General features: G+C 41.7%; 1 protein-coding gene across 4 annotated transcripts in view; it reads left to right on the top strand.

Annotated features, from left to right (window-relative positions):
* The window catches only part of furina (furin (paired basic amino acid cleaving enzyme) a), a 108,955-nt gene that overhangs the window by 67,259 nt on the left and 20,013 nt on the right, over positions 1–21,683 (top strand). For all 4 annotated transcript variants that reach the window (XM_049592728.1, XM_049592734.1, XM_049592742.1 and 1 more), the window contains exons 7-9: positions 10,826–10,914; positions 19,645–19,817; positions 21,050–21,262. In XM_049592728.1, the coding sequence (XP_049448685.1) occupies positions 10,826–10,914; positions 19,645–19,817; positions 21,050–21,262 (475 nt within the window). The remainder of the gene's footprint in view (positions 1–10,825; positions 10,915–19,644; positions 19,818–21,049; positions 21,263–21,683) is intronic.

Genomic DNA, 21,683 nt, shown 5'->3' with positions numbered 1-21,683 from the left:
CTCTCTGTCGGTTGGTCTGCCCTTGAACCACCTACCTGTGTTTTCTCAATGCCGACTGTGAGGGGGACATGTCAGGATGAAATTGCACTTGTTCATTAATTTGTCTCCCTCACTGTCTGATAGCTGACAGCTGACGTGTAAATAGCCCTATGACAGGGGCACTTTATATGGCAACAAAACTACCTAAAGGCCACAGCCTATGGGGTTTGTCCAAGACATTTTGATTTTCCGCCATTTAACGGCTTTACTGTCCAAAAATGGGCAATTACTAATATGAGTCCTGTCCCCAGCTTGGAGTGTGTGGATTTGCTATGGCCTCTTAAATTACACAGGCGCCACCAGGGCATTTCTATAGCCTGGGTAAGTGGAGTAAATCTACACTAGGATTAAGGTAGTGTGTGAGGAAAACGGCTCTATTGCAGTGGCCTCTGCAGATGGCATTAGGAGTTGTTTACCACCACAGTGATGTCTTGCAGAGAATTGATTGAATTAAGTTCATCAGCATTAATGAAACAGAGCAAATCTCCTGGCTCCGGAGAGCCCTTGCTCGTCTTCCTTCATTCCCACCGCCTGCCACACGTCTGACTTTAATTTCTGATTCGCTGTAATCTGCTGTTTGTGGGCCACTGGCCTGAGAGGCTTTTTTATCCCGAGGCTCACCATGATTACTGGTGATCGGCAGGGAAGATTATAGTTAGCCAGGGATGGAAATCAGACGTCCCCAACTGAGACGGGGCTAGGAGTGCGCACCATGAATATGGAGGCCATGGGGATACAGTCAGAGCTGTTGAACGGCCTGGACATACTATGCCAATGCTGGATGAACTCCTGCAAAGCTTTGTGGAATATATAAGAGGTGCAGGCTGATTGTAGAGGGTGTGTAATTGTTTTCATACTAAAAATAGAGTAAACCTCTTAAGGGCAGAACCACATACACACACGCACAGAATTATCAGTAAAAGTTTTTAAACAAGGAAACAGTGCAAACAATATGCAGTTCCTTTCTAATTCAGCCTAATGTTTTTTAGATTCTGTGCCAGAGCCTCAAACTGTTTTTCACCACTACCATCAACAAAACCTTAAATGGTGGAATTTCTTGTGGAAGAATGTGGGAGAACATCCCTCCAGCTCCACAGATCCACAATCTATGCCAAGGCACGCTTAAGCTCTTCTGGTGGCTCATAGTGGCCCAGAGCCCAGCTAAGACATTTAGTATTGATGTTTCCCTCATTTTGGCTGCACCTCTTTCCAACCCTCGCTCACCTCGGCCCTTATCTCTTGCCACCCAGCTCTCCGTGTCTTCCTTGTGGCGGGACCAATTGAGAGGGAGCATATTTGTGTGTGTATGCGTGTCTCTTACTTTACAGTGGGTCGGTGCAGATGCATGTGTAAACAACCTGTGGGCGGGCATGAAAATGCGTAAGGTTGTGTAAGACTGTGAGTGTCTGTTCCCTGCAGAAAGCCTAACTCTGTTCAGCTCCATAAGGCCGTCTTTCTTTCCCAGCATACGGGAAGCAGTAAGGATGGCTCAGCAGCAATGTGACCATTCACCCTCATGTTTACCCAAGACAGCATGTGATCTAGATGTTTCTCTTTCCAGGGTTTCCTTCGACTCCTATCAGGATGGTTTCCAAATGTGCATTTTCTGGATTGAACCTGGCTAAACTGGCATAGAGTCTTTTTTAGAAATACTCAGTTTATTGCTTCCCAATTTAGATTAAGGTTGGTTCTCATCACAAACTATGGAAGTCAGATTCACACTGTTTGACATGTGCAGTGAGCACGCAGAATTTTTCTCGATCGTGCTTGTGCACAGGAAAAACAATGTAAACTTTGACTTAACAAAACTAGGGCTTCAGCCATAGACTGTATAAAATCATGGACGTAGCTGCCATGACATCACCCATTGGTTTGCAGACTCCTGTTTTGAATCCTCCAGTTTGGCATTTTAGCCATCGCCAGTTGTTTTGGTTTTTTTGGAGCCAGAAGGCGATATTTGGAAAAGCGGTTGGGAGTTGTGGTGGATATGACTCACAAACCGTGGGGATGTCTTGCAGACAGCCTGTCACTCAAGTAACCACACCCTTAAATATGAGTAACTTTGCCTTAATAAAACGTAAATGGGTGAGTTATATAAAAATTCCCCCCCTGTGAAGTTGTTATGAATGTTGAAATTAACTATAAAAACCCACACTGTTTTTGTACCAGGCTGTAAACAAGTTTATTTCTGTTGTATAAGTTGGGCAGGGAGGTCTATGTGGATTAGAGCTTAGATTCTCTGCCCGAGCCCGAGCCCGGCCCAAGCCGGGTCGGGCCGGGAGCCCCCCTCCCTCTGACGGGCCCAGGCCAGGCCGGTCAGATATGACTTTTTTTTTTGTTGTTTTTGTTTGTTTTAAAGCTATGATTTGATAATGTTATAGGCTATGTATTGTAGCGACCCTGCAGTAAATGTTCTGTTATAATGTCAATGTTCTGTGAGTTAATGGCATGTTTGGGATTGAATGAGGTGCGGGGTGCGAGTGTGACGGGGATGAGGAGGGCTGTGTGAGTGCGCATGCTGGTGTGTGTATGAGCGAGCTGGAGGAGAGAGCAGGAGTGCACAGATGGAGTTACAGCTAAGTTGTTGTTTGTTGGTTGTTTTGGCGTGGTTACGGCCAACAGTAACCTGTACTGTTCAGTAATAAACGGTGGTTTAATTGCCGAATAACTGCGTCATCCTTTCTACACGTCCAAAGTTGCAACATTGTGCGCGCACAGCCCTTCACCACCTGGATCCTAAAATAAACACCTATTTTATTGCATAATCATGCTTCCGTGTTGCGCCATTCATTAAGATCCTATATTTCTGTCATTCAAATAACAAGAATTGTGGTTTAATACTCTTAATTATAACAGCCAACTTATTGAAAAATGTCGGGTTTAAATCGGGCTCGGGCCCATAATTACAGTTAATTGGACGGGCTGGGCCTGTCCTGGACATAACATGCACGGGCTCGGGCCGGGTCGGGCTGGATTTTTTGGGCCCAGTCTAAGCTCTAATGTGGATTGAATGGCTTCTTGAGCCACCCTCAAGTGGCCATTCGAGGAACTGCAGGCACAGCAGTCAGTGTTGGCTTTTTTATTTATTTTTCAGTCTCAAAGGTTTCCACTTGGCTGCAATTAATGATTGCTGATTAATATGTCAATTATGTTCTCATTGAATCAATTAGTTGTTTAGTGTATGAAGTGTCAGAAAATGGTGAAAAAATGTCAATCAGTGTTTCCCAAAGACCAAGATGACATCCTAAAATAAATTGTTTTGTCCACAACTCAAATATACTTGGTTTACTGTTATAGAGGAGTAAAGAAAACAGAAAATATACAAATTTCAGAAGATGGAATCAGAGAATTTTGACTTCTTTTACTTAAAAATTACTCAAATTAAGTAACCGATTTTCAAATTAATTGGCGATTCATTTAGTAGTTGATAACTAAAGGATTAATTGTCGCAGCTCCATACAAAACAAGTATATTCAGAAATATTTTATGCATAGCGATGGGTGGAGGGACCTATTTAACAGTATTGCAAACAGCAGGCTGATTAATTTTCACCAGGCCCTACATTAATCTCTCTCCAGACATTTTCTTCATATTCCTCTCTTAACCATGCTCTATAAACATCAGCAGACCTTTTATCCTGAAGGCCCCCTCATTAGTAACCTGGCAGAACCATTAACAGTCTTAAGAATGAGCAGAGCAAAACAGTTGTTCAGATTTACCTTTGAGGTTCAGTGCAGCCCAGAGACTAATGAACAGCAAGCGCCACTATCCGTGGCCTCGAGAGCCTCAATGATTTTTTTTCAAGTAATTAAGCTAATGCGAGAGAGAAGGACCAAGTGAATGAGAGATGTTGTGAGCTAGACTCTCGGCGAGAAGTGGGGCTCGGAAGATATAAAAAAAGATCAATGCGATGTTGGACAAGCACATACAGTATGTCACAATATGTCATTGCAGTTTCAAATCTAAAATGCATAAATGGTTATTCTGAGATTGAGCTGTCAGTGGAGTTTATGCACAACTTGGATGTTTTACTGAAATCCTTTTGATAGAAATGTTAATGAAATGTTTGAGTGGGTTTAAAATGTTGTTGCCAAGAGCCATAATAATTTTGCAATCTCTTTGTTTTTCTTGTTTTTCTTTTTTTGGCTGCTTGTCCTTTCAGCCATCTTGTAGTAAAATAACTAATCTGTATGTATCACAAACTGCAGGATCCAAATTTAGAGCTTGTCAAGTGTCACCTATCACACGTGGCACCTTAGAGGATTGCTTTTAATGCAGCACAAGAAAACCTGCAGCATCAGTGGCAGATCTTTAAGCCAAAAAGCTGCTTTTGTGCCTTTTTTTTTCATAATGCACAATTGACCATGCAGCTTTGGGTAAATACTTTTCCCACCTTTGGACTACATCCACAGAGCCAGTTTGGACACATCTGTATGACAATAGCATGTCTCTTTAGCAAGCCCCCAGAGAGAGGCGGTTTAGGTTTTGCACAGTGATAATGGTTCTGCCAGCTGTGGGTGTGAATACTGATCATGTTGTTGGCCTCAGGCCCGCAGCACACTGTAGTTGCTGTAACCTGAGTTAGTCTCTGTGCCTAGAATCTGCCACAGGGCCTGTTCTCGCTGTAATCGGAACAAGACTTTACTGAAATTGCTCTTTGTTCACCTTAATCTCCTATTATCACCATTACGTATGACGACAATGTATCAGATGCAATAGGTGTTTTGAAGTTTTTAAAGACTCTCCTGTTTCTTTTATTCAAGAAGTGAGAGACTTTTTTGTTTTGGTTTTGTTGAGAAGAATGCATGAAGGCATTAAGGTTTTTTAAATGAAAAGCATGTGCTGTTTACACTGTAACTGTTGCTGTAAGTGGACTGAGATGACAACTGATGCTGGAAGCAGGACAGGTATACACCACTTAGTCTTTAAATGGACAGTTTGCATTATGTTGGTAATTTGACAGGCACCCACACTAATTGACTATTGCTTCAGTTGATTCAGTTTTGTTTTGGTCTGCTGGAAGCACATCTAAATAAGATTAATGGGGTATTCACTGTACCTCTGTGTTGTGTCTTCTAATCAGAAAAACAACATGACAGTGTTTGTAAAAAACTGAAAGCTTGTTTCTGTAGTGATATTTTATTTAAGTGAAAAATAAAGATGAATTTGCAATAGGGCTGACCTGAATGCTTCAATCGTTGCCATTCTAATCAACGACCAAATTCGTATTCAAAGTGTTTTGTGCTTTTCACCAGTAAACTGGTGGAGGAAACTGAAAGGAAATAGTAAGTGTCAGACATGGATGAGACCAGTGTTGTCAGCTCAGGCATTGATCCCCACTTCAAGCAGTTAAATTGGCTGTCTGATGAGGAGAAGGAACAGGTGAGATAAAGCATGGACGGTTATCCACAGCTGGCAGCTGTAGTTATGCGCTTGCTTTGCATCTAGTGCCAACCTGCAGTGTTCCAAGTTATTAATATCTTACCAAAACATCACGTGTGGTAGTCCACCTTCTCTTCCCTCTCTTTGTCACGCTCTCTCACACACGTAGGAGCACTCAATCCTACCGAAGTTGGGTCAGGGTTGGGTTGTTGATTAGTGTATATAAATATGATGGATAACTGTTACCACCACAACCCACACCCCACCCCTGGGCTTCCCTAGCATCCTGCAAATCCGCACAGCCCTAATGTGCAGTTTCATTTGTATGTACTATATAACTTTCCCTAACAAGTGTATCTGAAAGGATCGTACTAGCCAATTTACATCAAACAAAAAGCAAAATGTGTTGAGGTGTTAAGAAAAAAACAAAACTACTTGCCAAGTTTTATGTCCAGCAAGTTTGCTTTGTTTTAAGATCATCACATGATCATTACATAGGATAAAAATCAAGTAAAACCCCTACTATGATATCTAACTCCTTGACTTAATCATTAGTCACATAGTTGTGGAATGATAACGGGTATTAGAGTGAGCATCTTGGCAATTAAATGGAGTTGATTTTCTGAGTGCAGCTGAGAGTTGACTCCTGTGTTTTCCAGTGACTGAAGTTTGAGAGTCCTCCAGTGTGTCAGGGAATCTATCAGGTAGATATTACAGCAGTGATCATTAATCTGTGCGACTTGTTAACAATGCTGCGCTTGTAGTGACAGACGGCTCTTTGTCCCTGCAGACACTGTCTGCGAGTGGAGCACTTCACGTGATGAGCTCCGGCGCTGCTGCTTCGTTAGCCTCCTCTGTAAATCCGGGCCTGGAGGTTGAACCCAGGTTTTTGTTTCATGTGATGTCAGTCTTGTTAGGACAGCAGATGAGTAAAAATGTGTGCGTACAGACAAATTAAGGACTTTCAGTCGTGCCTTGTGCTCATTGTCAGAAGACTGGTAGCTCCCTCGGGCATCTTATCATGGCTGATCATCCTGTTGACAGATGAACTCACAGAGTCAAGATTTCTAATTAGCTGTGCTGTAATTTTGCATTTAGGGATTTGGGCTGTAAACTATTAAAATCTTTACCTTGGGTGCCATTTGTAATATTCTAAATTAACAGTAACTAGTTTAATGAAGCATTATAATAGGTTATAGCTGTGTGTAGGCATGCATGTAATGATAGTGTGATGAACATTGTCTTGTTTTATTTTACAAACAGACATTGAAAACTCTTAAAAAGCCCTATAGCTATCACTGCATTGCATACAGTATATCAGGGTATTAGTGGGCACAGATAATAAATATTCTTACACTTTCTGTCCTTATTGAAGAGAGCAATGCAGCCGTACACCCTCTGAACTTTAGTTTCTCTTTCACCAGACTAAGACTAATGTTATCTTAACTCATGCGAAACACACTTTTTTTTAAACTCCTATAGAAACAAAATAAACTGAACCTCAAACAAGACCAACCAACCAGGATGGTTTTGGTGAGATCTGTTAGTCCGTTGTTCCAGCAACCACCACCCCTGCTTTGGTCAAAATAATATCCTTCCGGGGCGTCGGTGGCTTAGTGGTAGAGCAGGCACCCCATGTACAAGGCTGTTGCCGCAGTGGCCCGGGTTCGACTCCCGCCTGTGGCCCTTTGCTGTATGTCACTCCCTCTCTCTCTCCCCCCTTCCCTCTTGTCTGTCCTGTCGAATAAAGGTTAAAAATGCCCAAAAAATATCTTTAAAAAAAAAAAAAATCCTTCCATAGCTCACGTTCAACAGGTCAGATAGTAATGTTCAGGTGGATGGTGATGACGAGAGGGAGGACATGGACCGCACACAGAATGTGGAGGGCATAGAGGGAGGACAGCTCCGCCTCTTAATGTAGCTGCGGTGCCAAATGAAAGACAGGGAGGGAGTGGTAACAGCCGGATAGGTAACTGTAGTGGAGAGAGGTGAAGGAGGCAATGTGTCTTTTCATTGTGTCACGTATTGCGAATTTTTGCACCAAATAGAACAATAAAACCCATCAGAATCGGTGTGCAAGGTTTCTGTGCATAACGATTTTTTGGATGACAAATTTAAAAGTGTGTGAAGGCCTTTAGATGTGAAAATATGCTGTTTTTCCCTGTGGTCTCTCTCTGCTGTTGCCGGCAGGCTGTTTACAGTCCTGTAACTTTATCCCCACCCCCTATCAGTCACAGCTGCTTGTTCTAGAGACCAGACACTGACCTCTGGTGGCATGTGATGTGCACTACATACAATGAGTTTACCCATATCATTCTCAGAACCCATCGACTGTATTCTGCATCTGACTTCCGGCAGACGGTGACACAGCCTCTGGGGGCAGACCCCCAATTTTTTGGCATTCCGGTTTGATTTGGGCAGGGGAGGCGAACTTCCGTTTCCGTTTATGTGTAAGTAAATATGCTGAACCATTGAGATGGATTCAGAGTTTGCAGTGACGCCAATTATGTTCCGCCTCGTTAGTTTACCGCACGGAGCGTTTAACCTGTTAACAACTGCAGCCGGCCCAAACATGATTGGTCAATATCACGCAGACTACAAACAGCCTAAAACCGGAAACCAGGGCTCTTGCACTCTTCTTCCGGAGGCAAGGTCTCCGGGGTTTGCCTACAGACTCTACATTCACTGAATGTAGAGTCTGTATATAGAGACTAACCCATATAGTACAAAAGTACAATCTATTGAATTCTGATAGTTTTAAACATTTTACAGCAGCTTGCCTCATCTTCTAAGTCTCTCTTGGCTTACCCCTCCCATACTGAGTCGTTCGTAATGCAGAAGGATAGTGGTGGTAGGGAAACAAGGGCAACTACTAGAGGTAGTTGAACAATGTTGAACAATACAGATGTTAGGGTTAGGTCAGTCAGAGCCACCCACTGCTGGAATAGTGTTCCTGCTGTATTAATAGAGAGCACTAGTTATCTAAACTTAAAACATGCAAACATACAAACTTGCAATCATCAGTAGGCACAATACAGTGCCTCATCTCTGGCACTGCTTTTACATACTCTCATTGTTTTTACATATAAATGCTACTTTTGTAATTGTGTCTAGACGTGAGTGTGTAATTGTACTGTGTTGTAGTGTAGTGCCTGCTGAAGCATTGTATTATTGAAAATGAAGCCACAAAATCTGCCCAGGGACTACAAATGAAAATGAGCTCATTAGCTAACTGTGGCACAGTTAGATTTAGGTGGAAATGTTGATTATTGGGTACTGTCCCTGGTAGATAGATAAATGAATAGATGATGGAGCAGGAGGTTCAAGGTTTTATTTTGTGTAGATCATTGTCATGTATGTGTTTTCAAACTATTTTGTATTCCTGCTAATTGGCTACCAATTTTGGTTTGGCAGAACAAGACTGGGTTATCATAGGTAGAGATGAAAGATTAGCACATTAATCAGTCAGGTGATAGACAGAAAATTAATTTGCAACTATTCTGGTAAACGTTTAAATCTGTTTTTAAGAAAAAGGTGCCCAAAATAGTGTTGCTGTCTTTTTTTAAATGGTAATATGTGTGTGCCTCATGGTTTTCTTTGATGTTATTTGGAATATGTTTTGGTTTGCCTTTACACCAGAGACTCCTGTAAGTGATGTTGAATAAATAGCAGGGAGTAGGCTGCTTTCACAAGAGAATTTCACAAAAATGTTTGACCCACTGAGGCACTCTTCTTCACACTGACTGACCCAAACAGTGTGTGGGAGCAGTATAAGGACATCATCTTGTATCCATTTCATCACTCCAAGGAAGAATCACTCCCAAAAAACCTGGTTATTCAAGCAGCTCTTGCATCACATGCAATCAGATTCAGAAACCAAGAGCTGTACCTCGGTAACAGCATTTGTATGCTGTGAATCAGTCTACCATATAAGTGACTGTAATGAATGTGTCAAAGAAAGATTTGTTAAAAGGCTCCGTTGAACACAGGAGGTATAAGCCTGTGCATGCCTGGCATCTCATCTCAGACACCTGAGCTGCTCCTTATCATCGGCTGCATCACAAACACGGATGCTGGAGGACATACGACTCCCTAAGTCAACAGGCCAGCACTTCTAGGAATGCCGAGATAAGGTTCTCAGGAAATTTGTCCAGATGACATTTGTGCATGTGTGTGGGGGCTGGAGGGGAGGACTGCATCTCACTGACGTCCAGTGACATGAGAGATGTGGTGCCAGTGTTGACTGTGGCCTTGACATTACCCTCCACCGTCTCAGCTCATCACTCGGTCTGAAGAGATCTTGAGAGGCCAGTAGATGAATTACAAAATTCTGACCTCCTGTCATTACACCCGTGGCTTTAATGAAAGCAGACGTCTTAACGGTTATTAAAAGCAGTTAGTCAAATAAATATGGGTTATGGCTTCTGTGACCTCCGATCTCTCTATTGTGAACGGTTTAAACTGCACTTCAATTTAGCAGATTAATGAGTTCTTTAAAATTCATTAATAACTGATAATGACCGTTTTGGCAGGCTACCTTCAGGCTGAATGGTGATATCCTAACAGCAGATAAACCCTGTCATATCAGGGGAGGATGTCTGCTGCTGATGTGGTGTTTTGATTCTGGGTTTGTTTGGCTGGATACCCAGAGTGCCTAATGGAAGCCTGCTGGTGTAGATAGTTCCTTCAGTAGTGAATGCCCACTGTTTCTGTTGTTTCCTGATGTGGCACAGTGTTGACCTGGCTCCAGCATTCCTGTCTGGGAATGGCTGCACTCCAGTGGGGATTGCGCCATGGTTTGAAAGACATTAGGAGTGCGTATCCATCTGGCAGACCAGGGGAATGCACCTGACTGGAATGTGATGATCAGCCCGTCTGTACTGGCTACTTGGATTGCTACACTGCAGTGCCTGGAGCAGGATCTTACTACAGAGGCTTAGGCCTAATCAAAGACCCATTGTGAAAATGGCAAATCTAATTCACAATTTCCTCCCATGTGTGAAGGTTGTATGTCGTCTTATTTCTCTTTTACCTTGACTGGGTTCAGGCCCTGTAGGCATTTCAAGGTTACTAATACTAGAAGGCCACAGATAATGTACGTAGGTCTCCACTCATTAGCTTAAAGTTTCCTTTTGGACGAATGGGAATTAAGATTTGTTTAAAGGAGTGAAGGCCAAGAACCATGAGTTTGTTTTGCCTCAGTCTACACATTGACCTTGGTGCAGGAGGGAGCATATTCTCTCACAAGCAACCGTTGTTAGACTATGTACACTACCTAGGTGTGTGTGTGTGTGTGTGTGTGTGTAAAGAGTAGAATGCTGTGTCATTAGGTGAATGACACTTCCAAGGATAAGATGTTATCTTTGAACATGCCTCTCACTTTCTCATTCTTCCTCCTCTCCAGGCATGGAACACGATGTGCAGGAGAAGTGGCAGCAGTAGCCAACAATGGGATCTGTGGAGTCGGTGTGGCCTACAATGCCAGGATTGGAGGTACGGTCAGATAAAAACAGATGGATGATTGATTTGATCTCACAGGGCCAAACCGGAGTTTCATCTCAGATTTCTTTTTTTGACTGCCAGAATAGTTGAAATACTTGTTACGCTGCGCCAGTGTTATTTTCAGTTCATTTCCCAGGCGCAGCAGGCTGCTGAATCTTTTTGAGCATCACCACAGTTGTGACGTGGGTTGCCATTTCACTGTAACTGTATTGGTTTTGCATGGTGACAGGATTGGAAAAGCACAGTGGGTATGCAGTTTCTGATGGGATTCAGTGCTACAGCTTTTGGATTAATGTCAAGTTTACTGCTCTCGGCTTGTATACAAGCTAAATGTAACTGATGTAACACTCTTCTGGTGTTCCATCCCCTAAATATCTGTTGTAAATTGGTGCATGCAAAACATTATATACACGCTAAAATATACAGTACAAAATCTACCAGATACACTGCTAACTCAATGTATTGAGAGACACTTTGAAAAGTAAAAATACTAAAGACTAAAGTGTGACACCCTCTCATATCTAAAGACAATGAGAGCTTTTAGTCACACACTACAAGATTTTACAAAGACACCGGATCTTGTGGGGTCACTAAGTGCAGGAATACATCACATGGCGACAGAATTCTTGTCAATTCAGCATCAATATAATCTGTAAAGGTAAACAATAAAGGACTCACTACCAGCTTCTTTTGGTTAGCTGCATCATTTCAGTGGGAGAAGACTGCGTGAATTAGATGCAAACTGTTTCAAAAATTAAGATTTTTCACTAAAATAAGTGCCAGTTGGTGGATCAGATACACGTCGAAATATACACAGACTCGTGTTCACTGCACAACTCCACCAGTTTCTCTTCCTTTTCCACAGTACAAGAGAACTGAGACTTGTTCATGTTCTTGTGCCTCCCTAGAATCCCTGCCATGTTTTATGTCTACCTGGTTTGCTGCTTCTTGTTTGGTGCTGGAGAGAGCGCACATATTGGTTGTCGACAATGTTCACGTCATTGACTTCACTAATTGCATGGGCCAAAACTAAATCCTTACAGTTATAATAAATGTGTTTGATTATTTTGGAACGTCAATACAAGACCAAATGACGGGAAATCACCGGAGTGCACACCAAGGTAAAATTCTCATGATGTTTTCCCGACATTGTAAATTTGTCTGCTACAGTGAAGTCGTTTGAAAAGTTGTGTGGTGTGAAGATGGCAAAATGGAGCGAGTGGAAGAGATAGATGTGACCCTCAGAGTTTGACTGTGGTATTATAAACTTGAGAATGCTGTCTTAATAGTTTGTTGAAGGCATAATGGCCAGTATAAGGTTTAGTTTGACACCGTGTCAGATGGGCTGACACAATACTTGTTTGGCAGGGTCTCATTGATGCCGAGTTGTGATCTCAGCCCCTTCTTCTCTTGAGGGACACATGCTTGATACATGATTGTGTTACTCTGGCCAATAAAGTTTCATCACCCAGTGTCTCTCACCCCTATTATGAGAATGCACAGGGCCTGTCTGTAGGCGTGTAACGCTGCATCTATCTGGATTGATACATCAATTCAATGACCAACGAACCAATATCAGTGACACAAAGTGAAAACATTGATCGATACCATCATCTTAAAGATACACCTTTATCTTCAATTCCCATGCCACGTCTGTGTCACCATTTCCGTCCAAGCACACCTCCTGTCTAAACATTCAGACAGTGCTAGCAGCCTAGTGCCATGCAGATACTGGTAAACAGCCAAGAAAAAGACGATGGGGATATTTACTGATATCATCTCATATTGATTGCATGCCCCTGAATTAATCTAATTGTAAGTGTACTGTGACAGACTTTATGATATCACTAAATATTGTATTGTTGGCCAAAAAAAAAATCAGTTTAATATTGGACTGTGATGAAACGTGTGATTCACACCAGTTTCACCTTTCCCTATTTAATTTAAGATGGCAACTCCAATGAAATGAAGACCAAACAAATTTTTGTGTCAGGTTCTCTCTTTCTCAATTATTCTGAAAATTGAACATCGTTTGTCGTATCTCTGGTAAAAGCTTCTCAAATATAAGGATTTACTGCTTTTCTGAAGACATCACGTGGGGCTCCGGAAAATTGAAATGGACTTTTTTTTATTATTATTACTCAGACTGGATTCTCTCAATGACTGATTAATCAGTTAACTGAGAAATAATGGCAGATTCATTGATACTTAAGCTTGTTACAATGCAAATGGGGAGATTGAGAGAGAAAGAGGGATAGAGAAAGGGATCATGGCTGAGCTAAAAGATGATTTTTTTTTTCAAAGAGCCTGCACACTCTCTTACTCACTCACTCACTCACTGTGTACTTTAAACAAGCTGCCTTGTTTTTAGTGAGCATACAGCTCTGGTGTCAAGGTGTGAATACGCTCAGCACATGGGAAATGGATTAAGAACCAAACTGACATCAAAGAACCAGCGGCGATGAAGACCAACTGTTGCGTGGCCTCACATCACCTGTGTCTCAGCCAAAAAGCTGCTCTTGAACACATGCAGAGACCACAGCCAACGGCCAGCTAGCATGAATGTTCTGTGCCTGGGTGAGAGGAAATAACTCCATACCAGCAGGCGGTGGTAGTCTGAAGATGTCATTTAAAAAAAGGAAACCGGAAGGCCATCATGATGGGCCCAAGATGCTAGTTAGCCAGTGAACACTGTACCAACACAACCTGATGTAGAAGACACAAAGGACATTTACCATGTACTAGAGAACAATAACGCAAATAATTATGAACTGTTTCTACTGAAGAGGTCAGTGGCTAAAAACATAATTAAGCAATATCATACGAGAGGGAGTGATGTTGTACTGTGATATCGTCACGGCTGTGATTCGGTCATAGGCACGAGGCCGCAGGCCGAGTGTGATATTGCTTTTATACAATAGTTCAACAGTTAGATAAGCAAGGCTGATTAAGAAATGTTGAAAAATGAGGACAAAATAAATAATTTAAGCATTTTATTTGTCTTCCGCCAACAAAAATAGTTCCCTCAGGACTCCGCTGTCACCGTTGCTATGTAACGCAGACATGGTGCGCCAGGCACTTACTCTTTATACACATTTATCATTATTAATTGTGCAGCCGGTGAAATAAGTCTCTGGTGACTGCATGGTGGACTGTCGCTTCACAGACACAGCCGACTCTGCCTTCTGATCTGACAGTATGTTGCTTTTCTCCAAGTCATTGAGCTCCGCTGATGAAACACTGACAAACCTGGATGTGTGCTCAGATGGATTCAGCTTCTCCTCTCCCTCATCTTCCTCTGATGACCATTCATAGTTCAATTCAAAACTTATTTTAGGAAATAAATCCATATTTTTGGCTGTTTGACAGTGGATGAATTAATTAGCCTACAACGCAACTGCTGACCTAACTGACACTAACCGTCAGTTTTGATTTGATTGTTGATTGCAATCAGCTGTGAGGCGGAGTGATACATACACAGTGAAATAACTGTGATGTTGTACTCCAATATCATCACGGTTTTACTGTCTCTCGACCAATCAGATTGCAGGGCCGGAACTAACTGTTGCATAATTTAGTTTATCTGAACTGCCAATCAAAGTGATTTAATTCACTTCATTTCATTCTGCCGTCTCTAACACAGATTCAAAATGCTGAATCAGCCAGAAAAAAAGATGACAAGGGCCAGCTCTTGTCTGCAACTCAATAAGGGCCAGTGGTGCAGGACACACTGCAAAAACTGTGGCGCCGTGTGATCGGTGACCCAATGCTGACCAACCGTAGCTGTTGGCTCAGTGTGTCAGGGCCCTTTCGCGATGGCATTTGGCCTTGTAGGGGTCAGACTTTGACTGCAGTGCCACAACGTATGGCGCTAATATTAGAAAACATAGTTAACGATGAAACTAACAGTAAAGTTTAAGATTATTTCTTTGTGTCAGAGACACACAAACACAGTAGAATCTGCTCATTTATGAGAAGACACAAAATATGTGAGTGGCAAAATATTGTGAAATATTTATTTGTTTGTTCTAAAAAGGATTTTGCACCCTGATGGGTTGTTTTGCTTCCGCCTGCGGGGAGGAACAGTTTTTGTAGTGTTTGTTCCCATTCTTCAAAAGAAGCTTTTTGATATTAAAAAAAACAACAAAGTTGATTTGTCTATTTTTCCACTGTGAACAGCTTATTTTATTATTTAATGATGTTTTATTTTAGCTTTTTCTCCCAGTGTGATTCTAAATTTGAAGCCACGTGTAATCTCAGGATTAAAGTTAGTTGCTGTTTTAGTGACTTCACTAGTATGCCTGCATGTGTTTGATATTTGTGTTTTGTTTGTTTTATGTTCCTGTGTGAGGATGTGTCGTAATGTCTGACACCAGGACGTAGCACAGCGATGTGTCGTCTTTATTACGTGTAGGAGCTCCTTTATCCCAGTGCATGCTCTCATCTCATTACTCATTACTCTCATCTTTTCTCAATAGCCTACTGCCTACTTCTGGCTCTCATAAAGTTTGAACCTTGTCAGAATAGTGCCATAACTCTTTATGATCATTCCAGATGGCAAGTGGGAATATACCACATGGCATTCAGCTTTTCTGTCATAACAAGTGGGCTGTGTGTGTAGGTGGAGCAGGAGGCGGCACGGTGTTGTGAAAACCCTCACATGTGCTTTTATCCACACTCAAGGCTCTTCTCCATCAGAAGAGTCACAAACTACAAAAAATCCTTGAGCGTGTTTGCTCTTCCAAGTTTAGCTAAAGCAAGACAATTTTGTGGTTGAAAATTGTGTTTAAACTTCCTGAGTTGCTCCTGGTACTGTTAGCTCTACAAAATATGTTTCAAGATAAACTTTGGAATTAGAGTCCAAAATTTTGTTATGCCTCTCCATCAGCGCCAGCCATGCCTTGAGGCATTATGTTTTCAAGTTGTCTGTCCATACGTTCCATTCTCGCAGACTTGCTATCTCAAGGACGCCTTGAGGGGATTTTTCAAATTTAGCACTGATTAGATTTTGGTGGTCAAAGGGACCTGGCAAAACATGTTTTTGGCCATTACTTAAGAATTCATATGTTAATTATAACAAAATTTAACACAAAAGTCTAACAGGATAAAATGATAAAGTCATTATCTTTTATATCCAAAAGGTCAAAGGGCAACTTTACTGTAACATCATTCTGTTTTCTGGCCACTATGCAAAGTCATAACTCAGGAACAGAAAGGGAGACATTTGGTCGGATACTGAATTGGTGACACTAATCTTGGGTGTTCACCTTGAAACTATGCTGACTGTGCAGATCTTCTGTGCTGCTGGACTGAGGATGTGAAGTGTCTACATTTTGCCAAAAAACACTCTTAATACCTTTCATCAATTTCCTTCAGAGTCCTTACTACATAAATTAGATGAGTCTGGAAAGACACAGATGTAAACTGCAACTTGGCGGGTTGGCAGAGGGGTACAACCGCAAGGTGGTAATTCTAGTTGCCTGTGAGGTGAGATTACTGTCAGATATCAAAACAGTGAAACTAAGATTAGAAAGTAGTAAGTATCAAAGCTCTGAAGACACTAATTTGTAGTGTAATTGAGAACATTAGGAACATTGTAAGGGTGGAACAACCATTCATTTTAGTCTTATTTTCAGATGCTGGGATCCTGTTTTTCAATTTTTAAACCATCATCTACACTTTCAAAACTTCCTTTCATCCTTTCAAACCTTAGGGTGCTTTCACACCTGCCCTGTTTGGTTTGGTTCATTCAAACCCAAGTTTGTTTGCAACCTAAGTGCGGTACATTTGGGCAGGTGTGAACACAGCAATCCCACTAGGGTATGCAACAAAACAACGAGACTAAGACCTTCTTGAAGAGGTGAGCTCTGTCCGGATACAAAGAACTCTGGTGCGGTTCATTTGTGCAGAGAATGTATTCCAACCTCAGTCGGAACCAACTGCAGTCACATTACACATTGTTTGGGTGAAACAAGCATGAGCATGTTACAGTCCTGGAGGATTATTAATGTGCACCTCCTCCTGTGCTGCGTTAATATGTGTATTCAGCACATCCAGTGCATCAAAACATTGTTTTCTAGTTGGAGCAGTGTCTCATTTTTAAAACTGTATGATTTGCCTTAAGTGAGTAAGCAATATAGTACATGATGACCAGTGGTAAAATCAACCTGCGTAGTTGTCCTTCCATTGTGACGTTAGAAAGTGTTGCATTTATCTTGCAAGTAAACAGGAACCAACTTACGGCAATTATGCAGCTTTTGACAAAATAAGTCCCTGGTTCGGACCAAAGCAACCAAACTCCAGATCTGAAAGCACTCTTGGTTCAGTGTCTTGATATGTGACAGTAATCTAACCTCATGATTACCACTGTGAGGTTCAAGTATGAAATTTTCCTCTAACATGATTTGCAGTTACATGCCAAACATTAACTGAATATTAAACTGATGCACACACAGCACAGCAACACACCAGAGTCCATATTGTGCAAGTCCTACAATAGATCTGAACAGCTGGAAACCCAACAGACAAACTGCATTCTCCAGAACATCAGAATCAAAAGGCAAGAACCCACATTGTCATGTTAAATCCAAAGCAGCAGGGCTTATTCAGACCAACATATTCATTTGGGAGCAGTGCAAAAAGCTTCTGTGCTCAACATCACTTGCCCACTTGACTCCATGCCACCTGCTGTACTGTAGCTCATTATTCAGCCAGGAGACACTTGTGTGAAATATCTCCACAGTAATTTCAAACACATATTAGCTGGCTCAGATCTTTCAGTATGTGGGGTAACAGTGGTCCTTCAGGTCAACCAAAGAAAAACAGTTCGAACAGAAATACAATAATTTAGGCACTACTGCAATGGTCTATTCAGAGCTGATATCCTTGAGGGTCACCGGCCCAAACTGTCTGAATCTTGTCAAAAATGTGTTTTTTTCTTTTGTGTTACATAAAACATCTCACTGCTGCTGTTTTGTTTCAGTCAACTCACTGATGAAATTTAAAGAAATAGTCCAAATATGGGAAATATGCTTATTGGCTTTGTGTGGAGAGTAAGACGAGAGGATCGATACCACTCTGTCTGTTAAGTATTAGTCTGCAGCTTCATATCAAATCTCATCTAGTGTTTTGTTTTTGATTTGTTATTGCTGGAAGGATGCACTAAATCTCTTTTTGGGGGAACTCTGCTAATGTCTTATATAGAGGCAAAATCTGCCACACAGCATATTATATTTTAAACTTCATTAAGAAACGCAAAAATGTGCTTGATCTTTAATCTGATGTGAGAATTAATCATCAACCTGCACTGTGCATATACATGAAAAAAAACACCTTGATGCATTTTGAACCTTGGTCTCTGGTTTTTGGGATAAACAGATATTCTGGATGGGGACTGAAGATTCTTGAGCCTCCTCAGCGAATCACATGGCCCTCCACAGAAGTGCATGCTGCCATGGAAACACTAGCAGCCCAGTGCCTGTTTGATGCTTTTGGAAGACTTCAAAGAGCCAGTGCTTGGTTACTTTAACCCATATAGAGCAGCATGGAGTAACCTGACTCGCAACGCATCAAAGGGGGAAATTAGTTTGTTTTTTAGGCGTCTTTGATTTCTCACCGGTCGCTCTGTAGAGGAACGTTAAGACATGCAACCCACTGTGGGTATGCCTTTCCTGCCCTGGTGTGTGTGTGTGTGTGTGTGTGTGTGTGTGTGTGTGTGTGTGTGTGTGTGTGTGTGTGTGTGTGTGTGTTTATCTTTTATCTTTGATATAGCACTTCATCAATAAATACCTTATAAATAATCCTTAGTTGAGCCCTGCTGCTGGACATTGCCCAGTTGTTCACTTCTCCTAAAATAAGAGCACGCCTGGTTCAATTTACACTCGGACAGTTGCACCAATTTCATCCACACAAGTAAAGGAAGATGACTAATGTTGACTTTCATCTTTTTACCTGAATGTTCAGTCTCTGAAGTCTGCTGCACACTTCAGGAGGCAGTTCCCCCACAATGCAATTGATCTCGTTCCATTTCTGTTTTTTTTTTTCAAACCAGCTCAAGCGCCAAAGCAAATCAATAGAGATGGCGTTGGTTGGGGGGGCATCACAGTGAATGCACAAATAATAAACACCAGCAGCATGTGCTACACCGCTGCACGAGCTGTTCAAATGCATACAAACATTGTACAGCATTGCAAACAAGCATGTAAATATATGCAAACAACGCTACAGCAGCGCTGCACGTGTCAATCCCGGCTGAACGTGAGCACACTGTCAGTTACAACTACAGAGCTAACGATCTAAAGCACTGAGCTGCAGACTAAAGGAACAGGAGCCTGTAAGGTTGTCATCACCTGCAGCACTTTTTGTGTAATTTGGTGTCGTCCTTTTTTGTGTTACAAAAAAGAGAGTACTCCACTGATTTAGCATTGCGCTTTTAGAAGATTGTTGCATTCATAATGGACAGTTTAAAAAAAAAAGGATCAAAATTGATGCAGCCAATTCAGAAGTATCTTTTTTATTCCACAATTTTTTCTTTCTCGTTAAAAACAGTTATACCTACTTTACCAAAAGCACAACTTGACCAAATAGTGTTGCGCTAGTTGCTTCTAGTCTTAACTTCACTTCTGGTTCTGTCTTTATTAGCCATGCAATTTTATGCTAACTTTCATTTATCATGAAGAAATAGTATGTTCTTAGAAAACCTTTCTGTGTGTTTGGATGCAGGTGTGCGTATGCTGGATGGAGAGGTGACTGACATGGTGGAGGCCCAGTCTCTCAGTCTGAATCCCCAGCACATCGACATCTACAGTGCCAGCTGGGGCCCAGAGGATGATGGCAAAACTGTCGATGGACCTGCCAAACTCGCCAAAGAAGCCTTTCTGCGCGGAGTAACTGAGGTGTGTGTGTGTGTGTGTGAGTGTGAGTGAATGTTTGTGTGAGAGAGAAATTATTTACTGCCTGTGTGTGGCTTCCTTTCAGCAGTCAGTAATTGAACTGTTCAAGCATGAGAGGACACAAGCAAGAAGAACAAAGCAATTTTTGACCCTGACAATTATGAATGGAAGGGAATGTCCTCTAAAAGCCACCAGGGAGGAAAATCTTGGAAAATGAATAGAAGCAGCACAGACAGAAACCAAGTATGAAAAGTTTTTCTTTGAATATTCATTGTTAGTTGAAGGGCGCTTTTTAAACTGCCAGCTCATCTTTTATCTCTCAGCTCTCTCTCAGTCAGTCGGCATGCGGTCTCTTCAAGTTTCAATTGTTTTAAGAAAAAAAAAAATCAAGTTTTTTTATTATTTTTTTTTATTCTAGTCAAACAGTTACTGGAGCTTTAAATTACTTGACAAGTATTTCTAATCAAAGGCTTCTAAACACTAGAGATTTTAAGGCGGGGGTCATTATGAAAACTAGTCTGTCAGCTTTTAACAACCTGGCAATCTGAATAGTAACCAAAAGGCACAATGCTGTCACGTAACCACTCCTGTTGTCGATTGCAGCGCTTGTGTTAATGCTGTGTCAGACATGTAAAACGAACAAGTCAACAGATTAATAAGCATACAGATCACACCCCAGGCTCTCACATCTGCACTCCATGAATAAACACGTCCTTCCAGCTAACACTGAATCTTGTTATAGAGCAGTTGGATTCAAGGCATGTGCCATAAAGCTGATTGGAACCGCTGACACTGACTACTAAGATAATTGCCACAGTGACAGTGCTGTCAGATGGTGGTGTGGGTGGTGCGTAGCTGGGTTTGATCAATGCAGAGAGAGATGGTTCCACTCAATACAATAAAGCAGCTCTTAGATGAAAATTATTGCACTTCAAAGGCTGAGAGGTTGGATGATTTATCACAATGAGCTGTTGTCATATAGTGCCTTTTTTTTTTATTTACTGAGTGACCACCCCGGCCCCTGTGATGTACGCTGAGTTTTAATGGGCCCTTTTTGAAATGAGCCCTGAAATGAATTTGCGCTCCTATAATTGGGATTCCTATTAAAGATTGAATGAGATTTTGTTCTTTTCTGGTTAGTGGAGGTCCAAGGCATGAATGAGTGAATGAATCAAAGGATCTGTGGTCGGGTTTTTTTTTCTTCATTTGTCTGAATGGTACTGTATGTCCCCTAGGGCCGTGGTGGTTTGGGCTCCATTTTTGTGTGGGCTTCTGGGAACGGAGGGAGAGAGAAGGACAGCTGTAACTGTGACGGCTACACCAATAGCATCTACACCCTGTCCATCAGCAGCTCCACCCAGACCGGCCACGTCCCGTGGTACAGCGAGGCTTGCTCCTCCACCCTCGCCACCACCTACAGCTCGGGGAATCTTAACGAGAAACAGATAGTGAGTGTTTTGCTTTTCTCTTATTCACGTTCTCCTTATTCTCTTCTGCTTCCATGTCTGCGGTAAGAACAAAGGGAGGATATTTATTTCCAAGGTGAAGTTTACTTGATCAGCACCTTCTTCATACATTTAAATTACAAACACTTATCCAGGTTGTATCCTTGAGGTCTAACAAATGTATTAAACCCATTTCCTCCCTCCAAAAACATTTACAAAACCTGCATTTTAAAACCTGCAGTAACTACGTTTACATGCACAAAATATTCCAGTTTTTGCCCTCATTCCAAAAAAGACAATATAACTACTAAGCCGGTTACATGGCTGCTGAAAATGAATGAAAATGAATATTCCACCAAAAGTACAAGTAACATAAAGCCATGAACATTTCGATTAATGTGCTCTAACAAGTCATTTATTACAT

This window comes from Epinephelus fuscoguttatus, linkage group LG2, assembly GCF_011397635.1.
Source record: "Epinephelus fuscoguttatus linkage group LG2, E.fuscoguttatus.final_Chr_v1".
Classification (NCBI taxonomy): domain Eukaryota; kingdom Metazoa; phylum Chordata; class Actinopteri; order Perciformes; family Serranidae; genus Epinephelus; species Epinephelus fuscoguttatus.
This window is presented reverse-complemented; position numbering and strand designations above follow the sequence as displayed.